Source organism: Cavia porcellus, unplaced genomic scaffold (assembly GCF_034190915.1).
Source record: "Cavia porcellus strain 051 isolate PalLab524CR breed Dunkin Hartley unplaced genomic scaffold, mCavPor4.1 scaffold_25, whole genome shotgun sequence".
Classification (NCBI taxonomy): domain Eukaryota; kingdom Metazoa; phylum Chordata; class Mammalia; order Rodentia; family Caviidae; genus Cavia; species Cavia porcellus.
In genome coordinates, this window is record NW_026947508.1 from 17,184,820 (window position 1) to 17,204,291 (window position 19,472).

Consider the following 19,472-nt stretch of genomic DNA (forward strand, 5'->3'; position numbering starts at 1 on the left):
TTGGGAACCTTCCTCATTTCTTGAGGCCTCAGCAACAAACTCTAACAGTGTTGAGGGAACAGAGCAAAGGAATCCATTAAGAACCAAAGTGAGAAGCATATTTATTCCCCGCTGCCACCAACAAGGCCACAATCCCAGCCTGGGCCTCAGTTTCCCTTGCTGTAAAATGCAAAACCAGGACAGCAAACTACCTTTTGCCTTGTGTCCTTATAGCTCCAGCGTACCCTAAAGCAGCCCAGACAGGGAGAGGACATTACACTGAGTCCCACTGCCTGCTGGTTTGAAAAACAACTCTGCCCAGAATCTCTCTGGCTGTCATTTTCTCTATTGGCCCGTATCGCTGTCCTGCACAGCCGCAGGTCTGCAGAACCCACACAGAAAAGTTCACAGGACCCTCCTGCCTCGGGCCGGGGGACAGGGCCCCCCTAATAGGTGTGTGGCAGCTGCTTCCTCGGAGTGGGGGGGCCCGGGGTTTGTTGCCTTAACTGACTCATGAAGCAGGTAAAAAATTCCAAACATGTTCTCCGCTGACAGCTAATTGTGTCCTTTATTAATGACCATGGCTTTCTTGGGGGCAGGTGGGAGGCAGAAGGGGGCCAGGTTCAGCCTCCGATGGGGCTGATGACCACATTTCTGGATCCCATAGAAGGGGAAGTGCTACTTGCAGTGACCCTGAAAAAGCCCCCGAGTTGGAGGGAGGCAGGAGGCGCTGTGAACTGTGTCCCCGGCTCTAACCCCCGCCGTGACGCAGGTACCTAGGAATCTGGCAGCCCAGGTTTTAGGTCCTCACTTAGCCACCAAAGTCAGTGATGACCCAAACAGGAACCCACCCTGGGGACATGGGGGAGGCTCCTGGGCTCCACCAGACCCCTCACATCTCCTGGTACCTCCCACCAGGGCCCATCTCAGTGACCCGCTGTACCACCTGTCAGTACAGCAGCCAGATGTGTCTGGGGGCCTGGGCCTGGCCCTGCCAGATGTGTCAAGCTTTCTGAACACAGCCGGCTTCCCCTTAGGCACACTGTGATTATTATTTAACACTCGTGGTTCCGGCATCTATGAGTCTGGAGGATTACAGGCTGGGAGGCTCTGGCCTTTGCAAACCCTGTAGCAGCCATGGTCTCCAGCTGGGGGAAGGGGACAGCAGCATCCCTCACTTTCTCAGGAGGTGAGAACTTGTGGCGTTAACCCCCTGACAGGTGAGGATGTCGTGAAGAAATGCTGAGCTAAGGCTTGGACCAGACAAAGAAAGCTGCTTGTTCAAAGGCCCTGAGGCTAGAGGGTTCCCCAGTATTTCAGGATGGTCAGTGTGGCTGAGTGAGTGAGTGGACAAAGGTGGGCAGTTCAGAGAGATAAAGGGGGGCTGTGGGAGCCACTAAGCCACTGTGTGGCTTTAGGCAAGTCGTTGACTCTGTCTGGGTTATGTGTTCTGTGGTCATAAAAGGAGGAACTTAGCCCAGCAAAGGGTGAAATTTCTGCACCTTCTGAGGCCCTAGATCCTTCTGTTCTCTCCAGCCTCATCGCCCGCATCTCTTGGCCTTAAATATGCTGCGGAGACCATGTGCCATTTGTGACTCCACGCGCGCTCTGCCATTTTATGCCCCTCGCCTCTGCACAGGCTGGACCCTCTGCCTGATATCCTGTCTCCCTGGCAGCCTGCACATGGAGGGCCCACGATCTTCAGCAAGCCCTTTGCTTGGGTACCATCTCTCCCCTTTCTCTGTGCCTCTAGACACTTTTCTGGCCACACACTGATACTCAGAAGACACTAGAAGGAAGTGACTGTACAGTCTGAATGGGCTTCCGAGTCTCGCTGCATCTTCCTGTTGCCTGATGGTTGCGCCTCTGTTTGCTCACCTGTAAAATGGACCTATTCGCTACTCTTGAGGTCAAGGTGAAGATGCAGTGACATCCTTAAAGCACCTAGCCCAGTGCCTGGTGCCATGTAACAATCTGGGGTCATGAGTGTCAGAGTCTAGCTGTAGAAAAAGGGCCACAAAATGAGCATGAGTGGGTTGCCCTGGACAGTGTGGCCCTCGGGTCCCTGTGGTAGCTCTAGCCCAGAGCCCAGGATGACCTCCCCGCAGCCCAGTGTGTGAGGGTCCTGTCGCCAGCCCCACCCCGCTGGCCTTCCCCATCAGGGCCTGGTCAGCTGAGGCTGCTCGCCTGCAGCAGCCACACAGCACTTGGAAATGTCCTTAATTGCTTCACCAGGGTGGGGAGTCACCCTGCAGGCAGATAATTAAAAAGTTCAGAGCTTGATTAATTGGGAGGAAATTGGAGGAATGGGGCTGCCTGCTGGGCAGGCGGGAGCTCTGGCCCCTACCATGGGGGAGCCGGGATGTCTTGAAGAGAGAAAGGCTGGGGCCTGGGGCCGGGGCCGGGGCCTATTTTGGGGTCCAGGACCTTGAAAGACCAGGCTGTAAAAACCCTTTTACTTCCTTGTAGATTGTGAGTCTCTGTGTCTGGTTCCCCCAAAGACTGGGTGTCGCCCTGCAACCCTACACATTTCCCTGTCTAGGGATCAGACATAGTGGTCGTAAGAGCTCTGACTGTGCCCCTGGGCTGAGGGATGCATAGGCTTCCCTCTTACCAATCAGCTTTTCTGGAGTACTGAGCCTCGCCTGCTCTGTGCCTATGCTGTGCCAATCCGTCAGCAGGGTGGTTCAGTGGCTGCCCTCAAGAAGCTCACCACTGGGCAGGAGGAGGAGAAAGAGGAGGAGGGAGACAGATGTTAATCAGATGCCGAGCATACAGGCGGGGTGCCTTGAGAGGCCTCACCTCAGCTCAGGGGATCCAAGGCCTAGAATAACATCCTCAACCCATATCCCAACGGCCAGCCTTAAGAACAAGACACCAGTTTCCAGGGCCAGAGGTGCCAGACCATGTGGGCATCTGCCATATTGTCACTATGCTCACGGCTGCAGGGGAGGAGTCAGTCACAATCCTATAAATCGTGCCATGGCAGGGTAACTTTGGAAAGAGGCCTCAAACCCAGCCAGGTAGGCGATGGCCTGCAGGAGGACCAGAAGGCCAGTTGGGCTGGTGCTGAGATTTGAAGAATAAAGAGCTCTCCAGGCCAGACATGGAACAGCAATGCAGACAGAGGGAGCTGTTTGAGCTGAGGCAGAGGAGAGATTTGTTCCAGAAACTGCAAGCCACCTCCTGTGATGGGAGCCCTGGGGATGACCAGGAGCATGGTGAGCCGAAGCCGGCCAGGCTGACTGCAGAGCGGGGGCCTAAGCAGTTGGACTGTCCATAGGCGCGAGAGAAGCAGGGAAGGGTCTGGAGTAAAGAAGTGACTGGACAGATGGTGGGTATAAGAAGCCAGGGTGCCGCCCTCAGACAAAAGGGAGGCGTGTTACTACAGTTCCCGAGCTGCCTGCTGACTCCTGTGGTCCTGCCAGTGCCTGGCAGGGTTCCACTAAGGAGGGGCAGGAGGGGGCAGATGACTGACATCCCCTGGGTGGTCCCCGGGGGAGCTCCTACTGCAGGAGAAGGGCTCTGAGACATCCGGACTTGACCGGGCTAGGCAGACCCACGCTGGCGAGGCTCCTGCCCAGCATAGGTGCATCCTGGGCCCTCAAGGACTAGACATAAACAGTTCTCCATTCCCAAAGCTTGCAGCACCACTTTGCCCATGGAACAGTGCCAGGCACCCTGCCCTGCCCTGCCCAGAGGGACTGGCTGCTGGGTTAACCTTAAGGCAAAAGCAAGAAGCATGCAAACTACAAAAGCCATCGTATACAAGCCAGACCCCAAGCCCCTCCTGCTCAGCCACAGGGACACTGCAAGTCCTTCCTGGACCTGGGCTCAGGCAAATCAAAACATGCAAATCACCTTCTGCACAGTGCAGAGAGAATACAGGTCCAGTTCGAGGTGCTGAGCCTGTCCACAGCCACAGCCTAACAGCTAGAAGTGGCTGTAGGGGTGACCTGAGTCAGCATCTGCCTTTCACAAGTAGAACCACAGTCCAGAGCAGGAAGTGGCCCAAGCTCATAGAGCAGAAGGTCACCAAGCCCATGGTTGCCCCATTCTGGGTCCAGGACTCTTTCCTCAGTCCACAACCTACTTCCCGGGATCCCAGGGTGGGCAGGGAAATAGACAGGACTGCAGAATGGGCACTGCGGACTCCAGAGCCCACTCATGGGGGCATCCACAACATCCAGGCTGCCCAAAGGAAGGCATATCAGTCCCCTGCTCGGTCCTAGGGCTTTGTGTGTTCCAAGACTGAGTCTTTTGACTCCATGGCCCAGTGCGTGGTGCAAGGTAGGGGCTTGGAAGGCCTGCTGAATAAATTTGTAACACAGTCTCTGCAGCTGGACCTGGGGCTGGGTCGTCTTCTCCCACTCTCTTTGGCCAGAGCTTGGCACATAGTAAGTCATGGGCCGTGAATGAATGCGGGTAGAGCATCCCTCACCCCAAAATCCAAAATCTGAAATACTCCAAAATCCAGCACTTTTTGAGCACCAATCTGACTGTACTTAGAGTATGCTTCATGCATACAATTATTTAAAACATTGTCTGAAATTGCTTTCAGGCTACGTGTATAGGGTATTTATGAAATATAAATAATTTTTATTTAGGCTTGGGTCTATATCACATCAGCCTGGCAGATACTCTTCCAAGTGCCTCCCTTGTACCAAATCATTTACTCTTTCCAACAACTATAAAATCAGTGCTATTATTATTCGCATTGTACAGGAAACTGAGGCACAGAGAACTCAGATGACTTGTCCGCGGTCACAGAGGCAGCACTGGGATTCAGCCCTGGCAGCCTCTCATAGCCTGTGCCCAGGTTCAGCTCCTTCCCTCCCTCCTTCCCTCCTTCCTTCCCTCCTTCCTTTCTTGACGGGGTCCTGCTCTGTAGTCACTTTACTCTTTCTGAGCCCAGGCTGGTTTTGAATTCCTAGGCTCAAGCAGTTCTCCTGCCCCAGGCTTGCAAGTCTGGGATTGGAAGTATGCACCACTATGCCTGGCTCCAGCTCCATCAGAAGTAGGGAGGGAGAACCAGAATACAGTGCAGGGAGCAAACCTGTTCATTCAGAGGCCCTCCCTGTCCAGAGCCACCGACAGACCCCTCAGTCTCAGGACGCCCAGGAGGATAGTCGTGTTCCTTTCAAGCCCCCACCACCTGGCACAGTGGGCCTGACTTGAGCGGTGACTCCAGGGTGGCATCAGGATTAAACCAGTGTCCCCGGTGTGAGAAGGGGAGCACAGGCATCAGGCCAGCCATTGAGGCTCTGAGAATCACTCAGTGCCAATTAGCAGCCCCACCGTGCCAGGCCCAGATGGAGCTCCGCCTCAGCCTGACTCAAGGCTCACTTGGTCAATTATCACCTATCCCCGGAGCCCAGGAGCAGGCGGAGAGGAAATCTGTTTCCCTGTAATCCTCCCTCCCAGGCCCCGGCCGGCTGCCATTCCCACCTTGTATGTCTGGCCAAGGGCTCTGGGCAACCTCAGCAGGCAGGAACCGGCCACTGTGTGGACCCAGCCTCTGTCCTGCTAGGAACTATAGCCAGCCTGGCAAGGTGGTGTCCAGCCCTGACCTTCAACCTCTCCATCATTTCCGCGACCAGTAGTACTTGGACATGAGGTCTTTGGAGTCACAAAGACCGGAAGTCCCTCTTCAGCCCTGCCGCTTACTAGCTCTGTGACATTAAGGTCACTTTACCCTCCAGAGGCTGTTCCCTTGTCTGTAAAGTAGGAATAATAATGTGCCTCCTTCGATGGGTGGGGGTATTGATTAAGGGAGAAAAGCTGTGGAAAGCACTTAGCTCTAGGAGTGGCAGCTAGAAAGCCCTTCATAAACGAGAATTATTATTGTCCGCACATGCTGACATCTTCACAATGGCCAACATTTACATCCCATTCTAGGGGCTTTGTGTGTATCAAACCCTGTCTTTCCCCTCGAGGCGCTCACTGTTGAATTGGGGAGACAGAGCTGCTTTTTTTGAGCAAATGGAATGGGCTAATGCCTACCATGTCCCTAGACCCTAAACTAGATGTTGACATCTCTAGGTGTGAGACTAAAAGCTCAGCCCCTGTCCCATCCAAGGCTCACCAATCCAAGGAGATGGGACAGAGATATGTCCTGGGAGCCCATTGGTGACTGGCACCAGTTTGCACTGGTGGGACTTGGAAGACCCAGCAATGCGTGTTTCTTCCCAGATCTGTGTCCCGTGATCTCCAGCCGGGAGCCTGGCGTCTGCTCTGGAGGGAGTAGGTACACCACAGAAATGCAAACACAGCCAACCAGACTTTTTCCTTCCTAACCAGCCAGCACACCCCTGCATGTGAAGCGTGTCCTGAGGGCTGCACTGGGGCCAGCCCTGCTGTGGGAGCCTAGGGGCGCACGGGAAAGATTTGCCAATCTGCTAGGCCAGGGAGCCTGAGAGGAGGCTGCTGGGTAATAGGAGAGATGAGCACAGCGGGATGCCTAGGGAACTGCAAGCCACAGACGGGGTTGGAGAGGGGTCTGTCCGGTCCCAGGGCTGGTCTAACACAAAGGGAGTTTCTAGGCACAGGATCCCAGCTTGGGAACTAGAATGGTTCGGTCACCCTAGTTGAGACCCCAGGAAGGCGCTGGGGAGAGCAATGGAGGTGAGGCAGGACCTGAGCTTCAGAGGCAGCGTGGTGAGGTCCAGGTGATGCTGCTGACACCAAAATGTGTATGTGCTTGACTGCGCGTTTTCTCATCCACTGTCTCCTCTGCTTCCCGAAACATCCTGGAAGGGCCACATTGGCTCATTCCACTCGTTATACATGAGCAGTTCCTGGTCCCAGCACTCTGCCAGGAACTGGGCACCGATAGCACCAGCCCTGTCGTGCTCCTCTTCCCCAGGGACAGCCAGGGCAGGGAGGACACCAGGCCAGAACACAAAGCATTCCCCATGTAATTACTGACTGATGTGAGCCCGGGCAGCAGTCACTTTTGCCAGGACACCTCTCCAAGGGGATGGCATTTAAGCTGACTGAAGGAGGAAAGGAAACCATCGTGGAAGAGCAGAGACGGTCCCGGCAGAGGCTACGGTGTGGTCAAAGGCCTGGAGGCGAGAAACCACCGGAAAGCTCACAAGCTGGAGCCCAGTGAAGGTGACAGGGGTGGCAGGAAGTAGGCCGGTGACCCTCCAGGTTGGTGACCTCATGGCCTCTTGGGCAGTGCGCGGTGTGTGGATTTATTCAGAGTGCGGAGAGAACCTCTGAGTTTAAGCAGTGGCAGCTCTGACTTGTGAGAAACAGACCAGTCCTGGACCATGGAAGCAAAGGTGAGGTCCGGGGACCCATTTGAAGTACCTGTCACCCATGTAGGCTTCATCAACCCTTTTCCAGATGGAGTCTCAAAGGAAGGAGAGACCAGTCCAAGCCGGCCGATACATCTGTCAGGTCAGCTTCCTGGGTCCGTGTCTTCAGGCTTCCTTCCTTCTGCTGCTTCTGCCTGAGACCCAGAGGCTGGCAGCATGGGTGCCTGCCTGCCCAGCTCCAGGAATCCAAGAATAGTGCGACCTCTGGCACACTTAAGTGGGAGGAGAAGTTGGGGGGATCCGAGGCCCCAGCTCACACCACAGCCACACACAGCTTATGTGAGCAGAGTCAAGGATCGGGCACCAGGTGTGGGAGGGCAGCAAGACTGGAGAGACGGGCTTGCCAGTCCACGGCCCCCAGGGCCCCTGAAGAGTCCAGGCTCCCTGCGTGATGGGGAGCTGTGGGGTTGCTTTGAAAAGAAGCTTTGCACCCAGCGCCATTCACCTGTTCAGAGTATACGATTTAATGGGCTTTAATGCATTCACAGAATTGTGCAGGCACCACCACAATCAATTTTAGGATGTTTTTGTCACCCCCAAAGAAATCCTGCTACCCATTAGGAGTCATTTCCCATTCTCCCTAGTCCCCTGCCCTCAGCGAACACATCGACTTTCTGTCCCTTCAGATATGTGTCTTCCGGACCCACTTCCTATAAATGGAATCCTACTTCTGTGACTGGCTTCTTACACTGAGCACGAGATTGTCAAGGTTCCCCATGTGGGAGTGTGTATCAGTACCCACTTCCTTTTTGCAGCCAAATAATATTCCCTTCTGTACCAAGATACATTTTTAAGTGGCAAGGAAAGGTTTGCACTTTAGACAGCAGGCTTTGCAGTGTGGGCGGAGGCAGACAGATGGCCTTGCCAGGCTAAGGAGTGGGTGGGAAGAGCTTTCTAGATGCCTGCAGGGGTGGGAGGCGGCCAAGAAGAGTTGGGGATAGGACCCTGCAGAGGAGGGAAGACCTGGTAATTGATTGACTGCAGGGGGTGAGAGATAAGAAGAGGCACAGGGGTGGAAATACAGTTCCTGGTGATAAGGTAGGGATAAGCCACCTCCCAGCAGCAGGTGTTAGGAGCTTAGTGACAGAGATCCAGAAATGAGAGGATGCTCCAGGGTGCCCAGGCAGTGATCCAATGAGGGACCACCTGGGCAGGGGTGCCCAAGAGGGGGCCAGGACATGCTGGGGGGGAGTCAGTCCGGAAGAGGGTCCAGATGGAGGAGCTGGCAAGGCTCCATGGGCAGAGGGCAAGAGCAGCCAGGCGTGGATTGGGCCAGGAGACGGAGCCAGTGCTGAGCTGGGGTGGTGCTCTCCAGAGAAGGAACGGGGAGCACCTGATCTTGGGGCCAGAACCCTCTGGCATCAATTGGGATGGCTCTAGACCTTCCCAGGGGCCTTGTGTCACCTTCCACAGAGCAGGAAGGAAGCTCAGAGAAGCCGATGGTCCACTAAAGCCAGGGCTGTGGCCTGCAAGAGTCGATGGCCCTAGGAGCCCTGGGCAGTGCCAAGTGGCAGCTGCCCCTTCAACTAGCAGCAGGACGCGTGGGGAGGGGGTCCTGGGAGAGAAGTGTGAGGGAGGACTCAAGAGAGAACTGGATGGGTGCCCGGAGCAGGATTTACTGAGCACCACCCACGTGTGACACAAAGGAGCCACTTAGAGGCAGTGTAATGTGGTGCAGTGGGCACAGAAATGACCAGGCCTCCTGGGGGTCAACTTCAGCCCCATCACCATAAGCCCATGTTCTGGGAAGGCGACTTCACCTCCTTAGGCTTTCATTCCCACGTCTGAACATAGGAGTGACAGGTGACTTCCGGCACAGGGCACTGGGCTGCCAGGAGTCAATCCAATCAAAATCCTCTGGACAGGACAGTGCTTCAGGGGTAACCAGCAAATGCTGGCCGTGTGCAGATTGACTCTCTGGAGCCCAGGTGCCTCTACCACGGAGGCCACAATAACTCCCTGAAGGCAGCTTTGCATCATCACTAGGGTCTGCCTGGCTACGTACAAGTTCTGTCTTCAGTCTCCCTTCTCAAGGGCTGAGACCAGGGTGGCATCAGTCACGGTAGCTGGCAATGACTTAGTTGCTATCTTTGCTCTCGGGAGCAGCAGATGTACCGCCTAGGAGGGGCACCGCCCTCTAAGGCTGCAGATGGAGTCACCCTTGACTCCTTACTGGGCACCTGCTTTGTCCGTCAAGGGTCAGAGCCTCAACTCCCTCCCTGCCCTGAGTTAGGTGCTGTGTTCCTTATAATCCCCACAGCCACCTCGGGACTAAATGCTCTTTCACCAGTGAGGATGCTGCTGCTCAGAGAGGTTGCTCCACTCATCCAAGGTCACTCAGCAGCTTGCTTTTGAACCAGATTCCTTAACACCACCAGGAGCTTTCTCAGCGTTTTTTGCAGAAGTTGACCAATGGAATACTCACCTCCAAGAAGTAGATACTGTCCCATTTCCAGATGAAGAAAGAGTTTAAGTGCCTTGCCCAAGGTCACTCTGCTGGTACAGGGGGATCTGGGGTTTCCCAGGTAGTCTGTGCACTAACCACTGTGCCCATGCCATCCTGCCTGTGTGGCATCCATAGCCCATGCCCTTCCCAGGTATGCAGGCAGCCTCAAGAAGGGTTTGCAGGGCACCTGCTGAATACCAGGTTCTAGCAGCTGTGAATCAGGCACAGTGCCCATCCTAGAAGAGCTGGGAGAGTGGTCAGGAGATCCCTAGACAAGTAACCGGCAGGGGAACCAAGCACTGGACCTCAAGTGATATCCCAGGCACCAGGGAGGACAGGGACGACTCCCGCTGAGGGCCTGGCGCATGGGCGAGTTAGCAGCGCTTCATCTCATGGAGCATTTTGTGCTCCCGAGTCCTTTCCTGCCCACCCACCAGCATCAGAGAGGCATCAGAGCAGAGCTGGGATCCTGGCTTCCAGCAGGCTGGGAGAGAGGCGGGACATATGACCTCTATCTCCTGAGTCCCAGCCAAGGCCGGCAGGAAGGGGAGGAATTAAACATGCACACACATTCAGGGTAGTTGCTGCTAGCAGAACCTAAGCCTCTGTCCTGAGCTGCAGGGCCAGACCCAGGGCAGGGATGAAGGCCACAGCCCCCAGGAGCACCCAGAATGCCAAATGTGGCCGAGTGCAAATACAGCCTCCCTCAGGTTGTCCTGGTTCTGCAGATCCCTTTACTTTAAAAATTGGCCACTACTGCCTGGGCCCCTGTAGTGTGTGAGGGTTTGTATCCTGTGCTTTGCACATATGTACAAAAGGCTCACCTGCACAAATGAGCTTTAGAGTCGGAGTGATTAAGCCACTATCTGGAGCCACGCAGGGACCCAAATCTGTCCACAGGTAACTCCAGAGACAGTCACCCCAGCACATGACCTCTCCGCAAGCCTTCCATGACCTCAGGACTTTCTTCTATAGTGAAATCATCTCCTGCTAGGAGCCCAGGCACAAGCCAGTGACAAACTGGGGAGCAGGTCCAGGGCCAGGACTCTGCCTCCCCTTCAGCTGCCACCGAGTGAGGCTGGATTGGTCCTGGATGCTGCAGCATGGGGTGGGTGGGGAGACTCGAAGGGTGCCACCAGAACTCTAAGGGTGTGAGAACTCAGGTCAGCAGGAGCCTTCTGGACAGAGCCAGATCTGCCTCCGAAGCCTGGAGAGCTCAGAACTTCAGGGCATGGAGTTGCCCGGTCGCAGAGGCTGCCTGGCCCGTCCCTCTGCCTCTTCATGGGCTGCCCGGTGACCTTCCCTGTGCTCTCTCTCAGGCTGCCCTTCCGGAACCTTCAAGCCCAACCAGGGCGATGAGGCCTGCACTCACTGCCCCATCAACAGCCGCACCACTTCCGAGGGGGCCACCAATTGCGTCTGCCGCAACGGCTACTACAGAGCGGACCTGGACCCCCTGGACATGCCCTGCACCAGTACGTTCCTGGGCTCCAAGGCCAACTGCGGGACAGCTCAGGGCCAGGGGAGAGCAGCCAATGCCTGGCGGGGGGGGGGGGGGCAAGGCAACCGTGGGTTTGATGCTGCCGATATGCTGACACCGTAGAGCACCTGGCTCTCACCCCCTCCCACTCCATCACGTGGGGGGAAAGTCAAGGTCTGGACTCACAAAGGAACAGGAGTTGGGGGTTTGCAGAAGAAAAACCAGCCCAGGAGCTGTCTGTGGCAGAAAAAGGCTGCCCAGTATCCAACCTGGCACCGGACACCTGAATCCCAGGCCAGGGTCTCTGACAATGGGTGGGTTAGAAGGCAGGATTACTACCCCTGCTCAGTCAGGAATGGCATTTCCTATGAATTACACAGAGCTGACCCCAGTGGCTTAAATCCTATGGTTTGTTCTCTTAGGTAAAAGAAGCATTGAGCTAGGCAGTGCTGGGATAGTACAATAATATCACAATGACCTCTAGAACACGGCTCTTTCTGCCACCCAGAGCATGTGGTTTCTATCCGTAAGATCCCTTCCTAGTCCCATGTGGCTGCTGGAGTTCCAGCCATCACACACATTCAAGGCATTAAAAAAGAGAAAAAGACAAAGAGACGTACTACACTTATCTGTCTCCCTTTTTAAGGAACAGCCATATTCAACCACTTCTGCCTTTTATTTAGTGGTTGGAATTTAGTCACAGAAGGCTGAGAAATACAGTCTTTCCTTTGGACATATTGCTGTCCTGAATAATACTGGCTTTTGTTAAAATGAAAGGGAAAAATAGCAATGGTACAGTTATCTCCCAAACACAAAAAGATGCCCAGCAGAAGGAAAGATTTAAGCAGATGCTCAGCAGGATAACACATTCTCGAAACATCTCAGGTGGGTGGACAGGAGAAGACTTGGAGTTCTTTGCGAGGCCTGGGCTGGCGCCAGGCAGTGGGCACAGATGGCATGCTGTCTTGGGTGCTAACCTAGCCCTCCTCCTCCCCTCCCTCCCCCCGGCAGCCATCCCGTCCGCCCCCCAGGCTGTGATCTCTAGCGTCAATGAGACCTCCCTGGTGCTGGAGTGGACCCCTCCCCGTGACTCTGGAGGCCGCGAGGACCTGGTCTACAACATCATCTGCAAGAGCTGTGGCTCAGGCCGGGGCGCCTGCACCCGCTGTGGCGACAATGTACAGTATGCACCCCGCCAGCTGGGGCTGACCGAGCCACGCATCTACATCAGCGACCTGCTGGCCCACACCCAGTACACCTTCGAGATCCAGGCGGTGAACGGAGTCACCGACCAGAGCCCCTTCTCACCGCAGTTCGCCTCCGTGAACATCACCACCAACCAAGCAGGTGAGCAGGGCAGGTGTGGGTGGGGGAGGAGACGGGGAGTCCTGCTGCGACAGGTGGTCCTCGCCAGCCTTGAGAGACACTCCTGCAATGGAGCAGGATGCAGCAACTTCATACACCCAAATGCTTTTCCCTCGCTGGAAGCGCACGTGGCCTCCGCCCCGTTGGAGTGGTGTTTAGAGGCATGACTGCCTTCTGTGAGGGCATCGTACTAAAGGTAGGAGTTAAACTGCCATCGCCAAAAGACCCAGCGGTTGGTAGCTTAGGAAATACCCATGCCTGTAATCCCAGCGCTCTGGGGGACTGAGGCAAGAGGACTGCAAGTTCAAGCCCAGCTTGGACAACATGGTGATTTAGACCCTGTCTCAAAATAAGAAATAAAGGGAAGATATACCTCAGTGCAAAGGTCCTGGGTCCAGTCCCGACCACCATCACCACCAAAACCAAAAAAAAAAAAAACAAAAAAAAAAAATGCAAAACTGTATTCCTCTCTCTTGGAAGAGTCCAAGTACAGTCCAGTGTACAGTCCAGGGGAGCAGGGGATCTGACCCCGAAAGGGATCCCCGCTGCTCCTCACCTCCCTGGTGAAGCTGCTCTTGCCGCAGGCAGCAGGGGGGCAGGAGCAGCGCCTATCTCTTCTGTGTGCAACCTGATGGACAGACCCTGTCCGTGTGGCCGCACCAAGATGTCGTTTCTCCTTGGCCTGACTTAAATCTCTGTCACAGTGGACAGGACATCCAGCAGTTTCTATGAGTGCTTCCTTTGACCCTCAGTGTTCCTGAGCCCCGTCTAACTCCAATGGATGCTCGGCAGGAGCAGCTATGTTCTAGAAACATCTTTCTCCTGGTACTCACTGTTCGTGGTCCCTTCTGTGGCCCCATGATCACCCCCAATGTCCACCTGCCTTCCTTCAGTGTGGCCAAGCAGTGGGGCCTCGGCCCAGCCTCTCCTCTGTCCCCTCCAAGTGGGCTCTACCCCTCCACAACCACTGCCCTCCGCTGCAGACCTCCCCATGGCCAAGTCCAGCTCCGCTCCCCACCTGGGGGCCACATGAGGTTCACTCAACAACCTTTGCTGACCCCCTTGGCAAGCATGGTCCAGACAGGGGAGCAAGTAGGCAGCTGTCCAGCTTGTCCTCGTGAGAAATGGGCCCATGGTCAGCACCAGGACTGGAGGTAGAGGTGGTCTGGGTAGGCCAGGAAGTCTCCCTGGAGAAGGCAGGGTATGATCTGCGGTTGTAACGGTCAGAGAACCATGAAGGAAGCGGAAAGGAGGGAGTCCCGGGAAGAGGAAGGGCACGGCAGTGCACGGCAGCAGGTGCTTTCCACACTGACCTCACTGCACCCCAAGGCCTCCAAGCCCCAGTTTCACAGGTGACACTCAGAGAAGTTGAGTCACACAGGTTTGAGGCAGGAATCTCCACCCATCTCCCCTCACTGCCTGGTACAGCTGTGCCCGGGAGCCTAAGGGGTCTGTGATGGATGCGAGTCTGTGCGTGTGAGAAGGTGGGGGTCACGGGAGATGGGGTGTGCTTGACCATGACTTCATACAGCTGAGTGTGGCCCCGCCTGCCTGTGGTGTGCCTGTCTTGTGTGGGGCGGTTCAGGCTGAATGGCAGCTTGTGAACAGGCCTGCGTTCTTTTGGGGCCAGGGGTGTGCTGAGGTCTCATGGGATCCACAGGGGGCTGGATACTGTAGAAATCCAAAAGCCACCGCAGTCGGCCAAGACCCCAAGCAGGTTACGGAGCCCCAGCTGCAAATCTCAAAGCTCGGAGCTAGGGGGGCCTGGCTCCCTGCAGGTAGAGGAGAGTCAGCACCTGCCCCTGAGAGGACCCAGAAGGGAGGCTCTGAGACTGTTTCCCTGCGTCCTTGGGGACCTCGAGAGTAAGCTGGCTGCGAAGACGCCTGAGACTATCATCTGTGGGGCCAGGGGGCTGCTGGGATGGGCCCGCCTGTCTGGATCTGGGCTCCCCAGAGAGCAGAGGTGAGGTAGAAGAAGAGGAGTGCGGGGGAGCCCCCTGAAGGACAGAGAAGCAGAGAGAACAAGCCCTGGAGCTGAGCAGGGGCTCACTTTGGGGTCCAGCTCTGCTGTCCATTTGCTGTGTGGCGTTAGTGCAGTGGTGGCCACAGCCGACTCACCATCACTGCCTGAGTCATTAGCCATTGCTGCTATAACAGTGCCACTTTTAAAAAACACCCTAAACTCAGCAGTTTACAATAGACACTTGTGTTCTCACTCACTAGGCTGGGGCTCGGCTAGAGTTTGGCTCTTCCTGGCCAGTGCTCTGTGCTGGGCAGGAGTCCAAGGTGTGGGTTGTGTTCATGCTGTCCCATGTGTCCCCTCCCCCTGTTGAACCAGCAGTCGGCTCAGGCTCTCTCAAGGTTGGGAGGTTCCTTCTAGTCCTCCTGAACACCAGCTCCTCTGCCACAGGATCTTTGCACATGCTGCCCCCACTACCTCACTGTGCTTTTAGACCTTAGCTCATTTCATTGACATTCCTGGTTCAGACACTGTCTCCCCAGCCTTAGCCCTGTGACCTGCAAGTTCCTGTGGTTGAAATTTTAGCCGTATGACTTTGATCACCAAGTTCCTGTCTGTCTCCTCCACCTTCACTCAGCACTATGGAATGGGCCTGCTTTTCTTTACCGTGGCTTTCCCAGTGCGACTTCCCACCATGAGCAGTCAGTGAACATTTGTGTATGGGCTGGGAAAACCATGGACTGAGGGTAGAAAAGATAGCTGGGGAGCCAGTGGTCAGTTTTAGGCAGACCCTAAAACCTAACATACAAACATCTAGCTCATTGCCTAAAAAGGACAAAGTATGTCTTTTGGGCACTTGGCTGGCCTTGCTCACGGTCCCTTGGCATTCGCCAGGCTAGAGCTATCTTCTGACTTCAAAGAGACGTTATGTACCTCTGAGATATGCTGCTCGTGAAGCCTTCCAGGGCACCTTCTACCCTGGCTCATGAGTGGTGCTTCCAGCCAAAGGAAGGGGGCCAGGTGCTTAGCAGTCAGGAGGTGGGGAGGACCCAGGCACTGGAATCAGGAGCGCAAGCCTGGCTGAACCAGGTCTGGCTGCCTCCCTGCATGCAGCCGAGGACAAGCATTTGGCTTGCATCCGGTCACCTCTGCCCACGGGCCACATCCCCTCCTCCATACAGGGCTGCAGTGAGGATTTTAGCAAATGCACCCAGTGCCTCCCAGGCTGCCTGGCACAGGTGGGCACTCAAAATGCACAATTGCCCGCATTCACTCCACAGCCGCAGAAACAGCTTGTGCTTCCAGCTCCTCGCTGTGTGCCCAGTGCTGGCCTAGGGCCTGGAAGAAGCCTCACACTGCGAGCAGGTACATCCTATGGTTCTCTCACTCTGTAGTTAAAAAGAAATCAAGGTACTAAGAGACCAGCGACTTGCTGAAGGTCACCCTGGCAGGAAGCAGCAGAGCCTGAATAATTACACCACTGTGTCCTTAGGACCTACAACCTGCCTTCTGCAAAAATGGGACAAGCCATGCACACAGCATCCACACCTCAGCCTGGCCAGGCAGCCACAGCCTCTGAGGCCACCTGGTGTGGGCATGGAGTGACCAATCAGGACACACGCCCATCCTGGTGGTGCCACGTGGGAAAAAGACATGCACCCGGCCCTCATAACTGCCTGAGCTAGCAGAGCCTGTTTAGGAGCCCTGACCTCTGCGGGCCGCAGGTCCCTTGCCTACCCAGCAGTCACTTACATGCCACTTTGGCTTTGCTGGGCAGTTGTGTTAACAGGAATATAGTGGCTGGGCTTAATCTCTTATGGCCTGGCACAAAAAAACACAGATGATGTGGCAATTTAGAGCTGCACCACGTAAGGTCCCACAGCCCCATAGGTTCTGAAGGCTGGCACGGGCCCAGCAGGCCAACTTTGGTGCTACGGGATGTACGTGTCCCTAAGGGACCATCTACTTCCTGGCTTATGGAGGTCATTAGCAGAATTTCAATGCATGCAGTTCTAGGAGCTCCTGAGTGCCCTGTTTCAGGACAGAGTATCAGCAGGAAGCCATCCAAGCTCCTTGAGGCACCTCAAGTTTCTACAGAACCCCTCCACCGCACCGCCACCACAGCATGAGGTACACAGCTCTTTCCATGCTTGCTGGCTCTCTGACCCCCCTGGGTAAGGGTCTTGCTTTTAAAAACTTGAGTGATTATGTTAGGTCTGCCTAGATGATACAGGAAAATCTCCACAGTTCCCCAGGGTTAGGATGTGGGTGTCTTTGGGGTCATTATTTGGCCTCCCACAGGAATAACCCAAGTCACTCTGAAACACGCCAACAGGGCAGGGGCCTTAGAGGCCAAGAGGTAGGCGGAAGCCCAGAGTGGCTGCCCTGGGTCACATGGTCCATCTTTAGTAGGACAGTCCCCAGCCCCAGCCAGGTCTCTGTCCACTCCACATGGCTTTCTCGTGGAAGTCTTTCAACTCTCAAAGCCCTTCTCACACCTGTGCTGTCCTCTGATCCTCTCGCCCCGCTGTGGGCTGGGCACACAGTGGCTCAGTCTCTGGAATGGCATAAACATGGACTCACCTACTCCACTCTCAAGGAAGCCACAGGATCAGAGATAAACATCCAAGAGCGCCTCCGTGAGCCCAGGCCCAGGAAAGAGGAACGAGAGGGAGAGAAAGAGAGGGGGGCGCCTCCTCCTGGGCCAAGCCCTCTGCGTGCCTGGTCCTCTCGGATCCTCCCACGATCCAGGAAGGTGTCGCTGCCCTGCGGTAGCACTAAAGACACCAGAAGGGAAGGAAAAGATGGCTACTGCCACAGTGCGCCGCTTTACTGCAAATCTGATGGCGTAAAGCCAGAAGCTGTCATCTAGCCCGTGACTCTCAGAGATGGCTGCACGGTGACCCCAGGCGCGTGGGGGATGCATGTGTGTGTTTGCGGTCCATCTGTTCTGGGTCACTCAGCAGCTCTGTGGGTTTTGTCAGGACTCAGGTGCATGTGTGGCGATTGACTGCTGTCAGCTGATCCAGAGGGGCCCTGACTTGGAAAATGAGGTAAAGATGCTTCTCTGCCTTGCTCGGCACCCAGACAGTGGGCAGGAACCAGCAGGGCTTCTAGAAGTTTCTGCTATGTCATGTTTGCTGTGTCCAAAGCAAGCCTCGTGTTCCAGCCCCGTGTCAGACACAGAGAACTATTCAAGCTACACGGTGAAGAGTTCCACAAGGGCAATTAATACAACCAGTCTAACATCGAAGCTTCAACAAAAGGGAGGTTTGCTTTTTCTTCTGTGTAGACAGGGTTATGGCTACTCCTGGAATCATCAAGGACCCAGATTCTCCCACATAGTTTATATCTATTGGTAAACACGTTGTTGCATGACCAGACCACTCCAGCTGTCCTACAAGCCATGCTGCCTTGTCCTGGCTGCTGGGAACAAATACCTGAGGCCAGAGCTTCAGGATCACATCCACAAGGACAGCAGATTCAGTAAGGTTCCTAGAGGGACTAGAAAAGATGAAAGCTCACCTGCTCTCTCTGTCTCCCCCCCCCTTTCCTCTAATAAATACTTACCAAGCACCACTCTGAGCCACACACTGTTCCAGGCTGTGGAGGCTGCATGAGAGACAGAGTCTCTGCCTTCAGGTAGTGTTGGTGCTTAAAGAAAATAACGAAGATGTGAGAGAGAGAAGGTCTGGGAACAGGGGTAGTCAGGGAGGGCATCTCTAAGGAAACGACATTTGAGCCAAGACCTAAAGGAAGAGGAGGCTGTGGAAGATGTAGGGTGTGTTAGGCAGCTTTCCGTTGCTGTGGCAAAATCACCTGACAAAATCCACTTAAAGGAAGAAGGGTTCACTTTGATTCACGACTTCGAAGGTTTCAGTCCGTGGTTAGCTGGCCGCAACACAGAAGCGCCCTGATGGTGGGCACGGTGGTGCAAAGCTGTTCACCTCAAGGCAGCTGGGAAGCAGGTGAAAGAGCTGAGCAGGCAGAGGCTGGGGACAGACGGTCTCCAAGGTCACGTCCCCTTGACTCACCCCTCCAGAGGTTCCATCATCTCCCAAGAAAACCACCAAGTGATGATCTGTGTGGATCCATTCACAGCCGAAGCTAGAGCCCCGTGGGCCACTCACCTCTGCAAACCCACCCAGGAGTTGCTTTACTAATTTTCAAGCTAACCAAGTTGACAATCAAGATTAGCCGTTATGTAGGGGAAGAGCTTTCCAGACAGTCTCAGGCTACATGATGCTCTTTTGACTCCCGGGGCGTCCTGACCACTGACAGGGCAGGTCACTCTCTCCTTGGCACTCAGTGGAGAAGGAACTGAGTGATTCCCAAGCACCCACCTCCTGCAGTAGCCAGGGCCACAGGCCACCTGACTCCAGTCCTGCTCTGAGAGCCCAGTCCCAAAGGCCTTCAGAGACCCCGTCACTGACCCATTCGTGCCCTGGGGAGGAAACAAGGCTACTTTGTCCAAACCCCCATCAAGAGTGGGATTGCACATCCCCGGGGTTGGCTGGGGACAGAGGGACCCTGACCACCTGCTCTGGTCACACTTGTCTGCCTGGCCACCTCCCCTGCCTTGTTTGGCCATAGGCCTCTTTTGTACCTTCTCTTTGGGACTCTATCTCTTTGCAGGGGTCACGGGGTACCACTGACCCATCCCCCTGCTGGCGTGCCCAGTTGGTAATTGAAAATACCAGAACTCCCTGATGACCAGCTTCCAGGGAAATCTGACCCGGGATGGGCGGCGGGCGGCGGGAGGGGCCAGAGAGCATCCAGCTGCTCCCATTAATCCCCGGATTCCAGGAGAAAGGCCAGGCCTGCCTGGCCCCATGGCCTGCCCCGGTCATCTTCCCCATGGTGCCGCCTCCTCACCACACCCGGGTCACGGGGCTTAGAGGGGATCAGAGCTCTGGG

At 55.4% G+C, this 19,472-nt stretch overlaps 1 protein-coding gene across 3 annotated transcripts in view; it reads left to right on the forward strand.

Moving 5' to 3' along the window:
• Ephb2 (EPH receptor B2) overlaps positions 1-19,472 on the forward strand; it is a 172,206-nt gene that overhangs the window by 115,748 nt on the left and 36,986 nt on the right. For all 3 annotated transcript variants that reach the window (XM_063235724.1, XM_063235726.1, XM_063235725.1), the window contains exons 4-5: positions 11,070-11,225; positions 12,242-12,577. In XM_063235724.1, the coding sequence (XP_063091794.1) occupies positions 11,070-11,225; positions 12,242-12,577 (492 nt within the window). The remainder of the gene's footprint in view (positions 1-11,069; positions 11,226-12,241; positions 12,578-19,472) is intronic.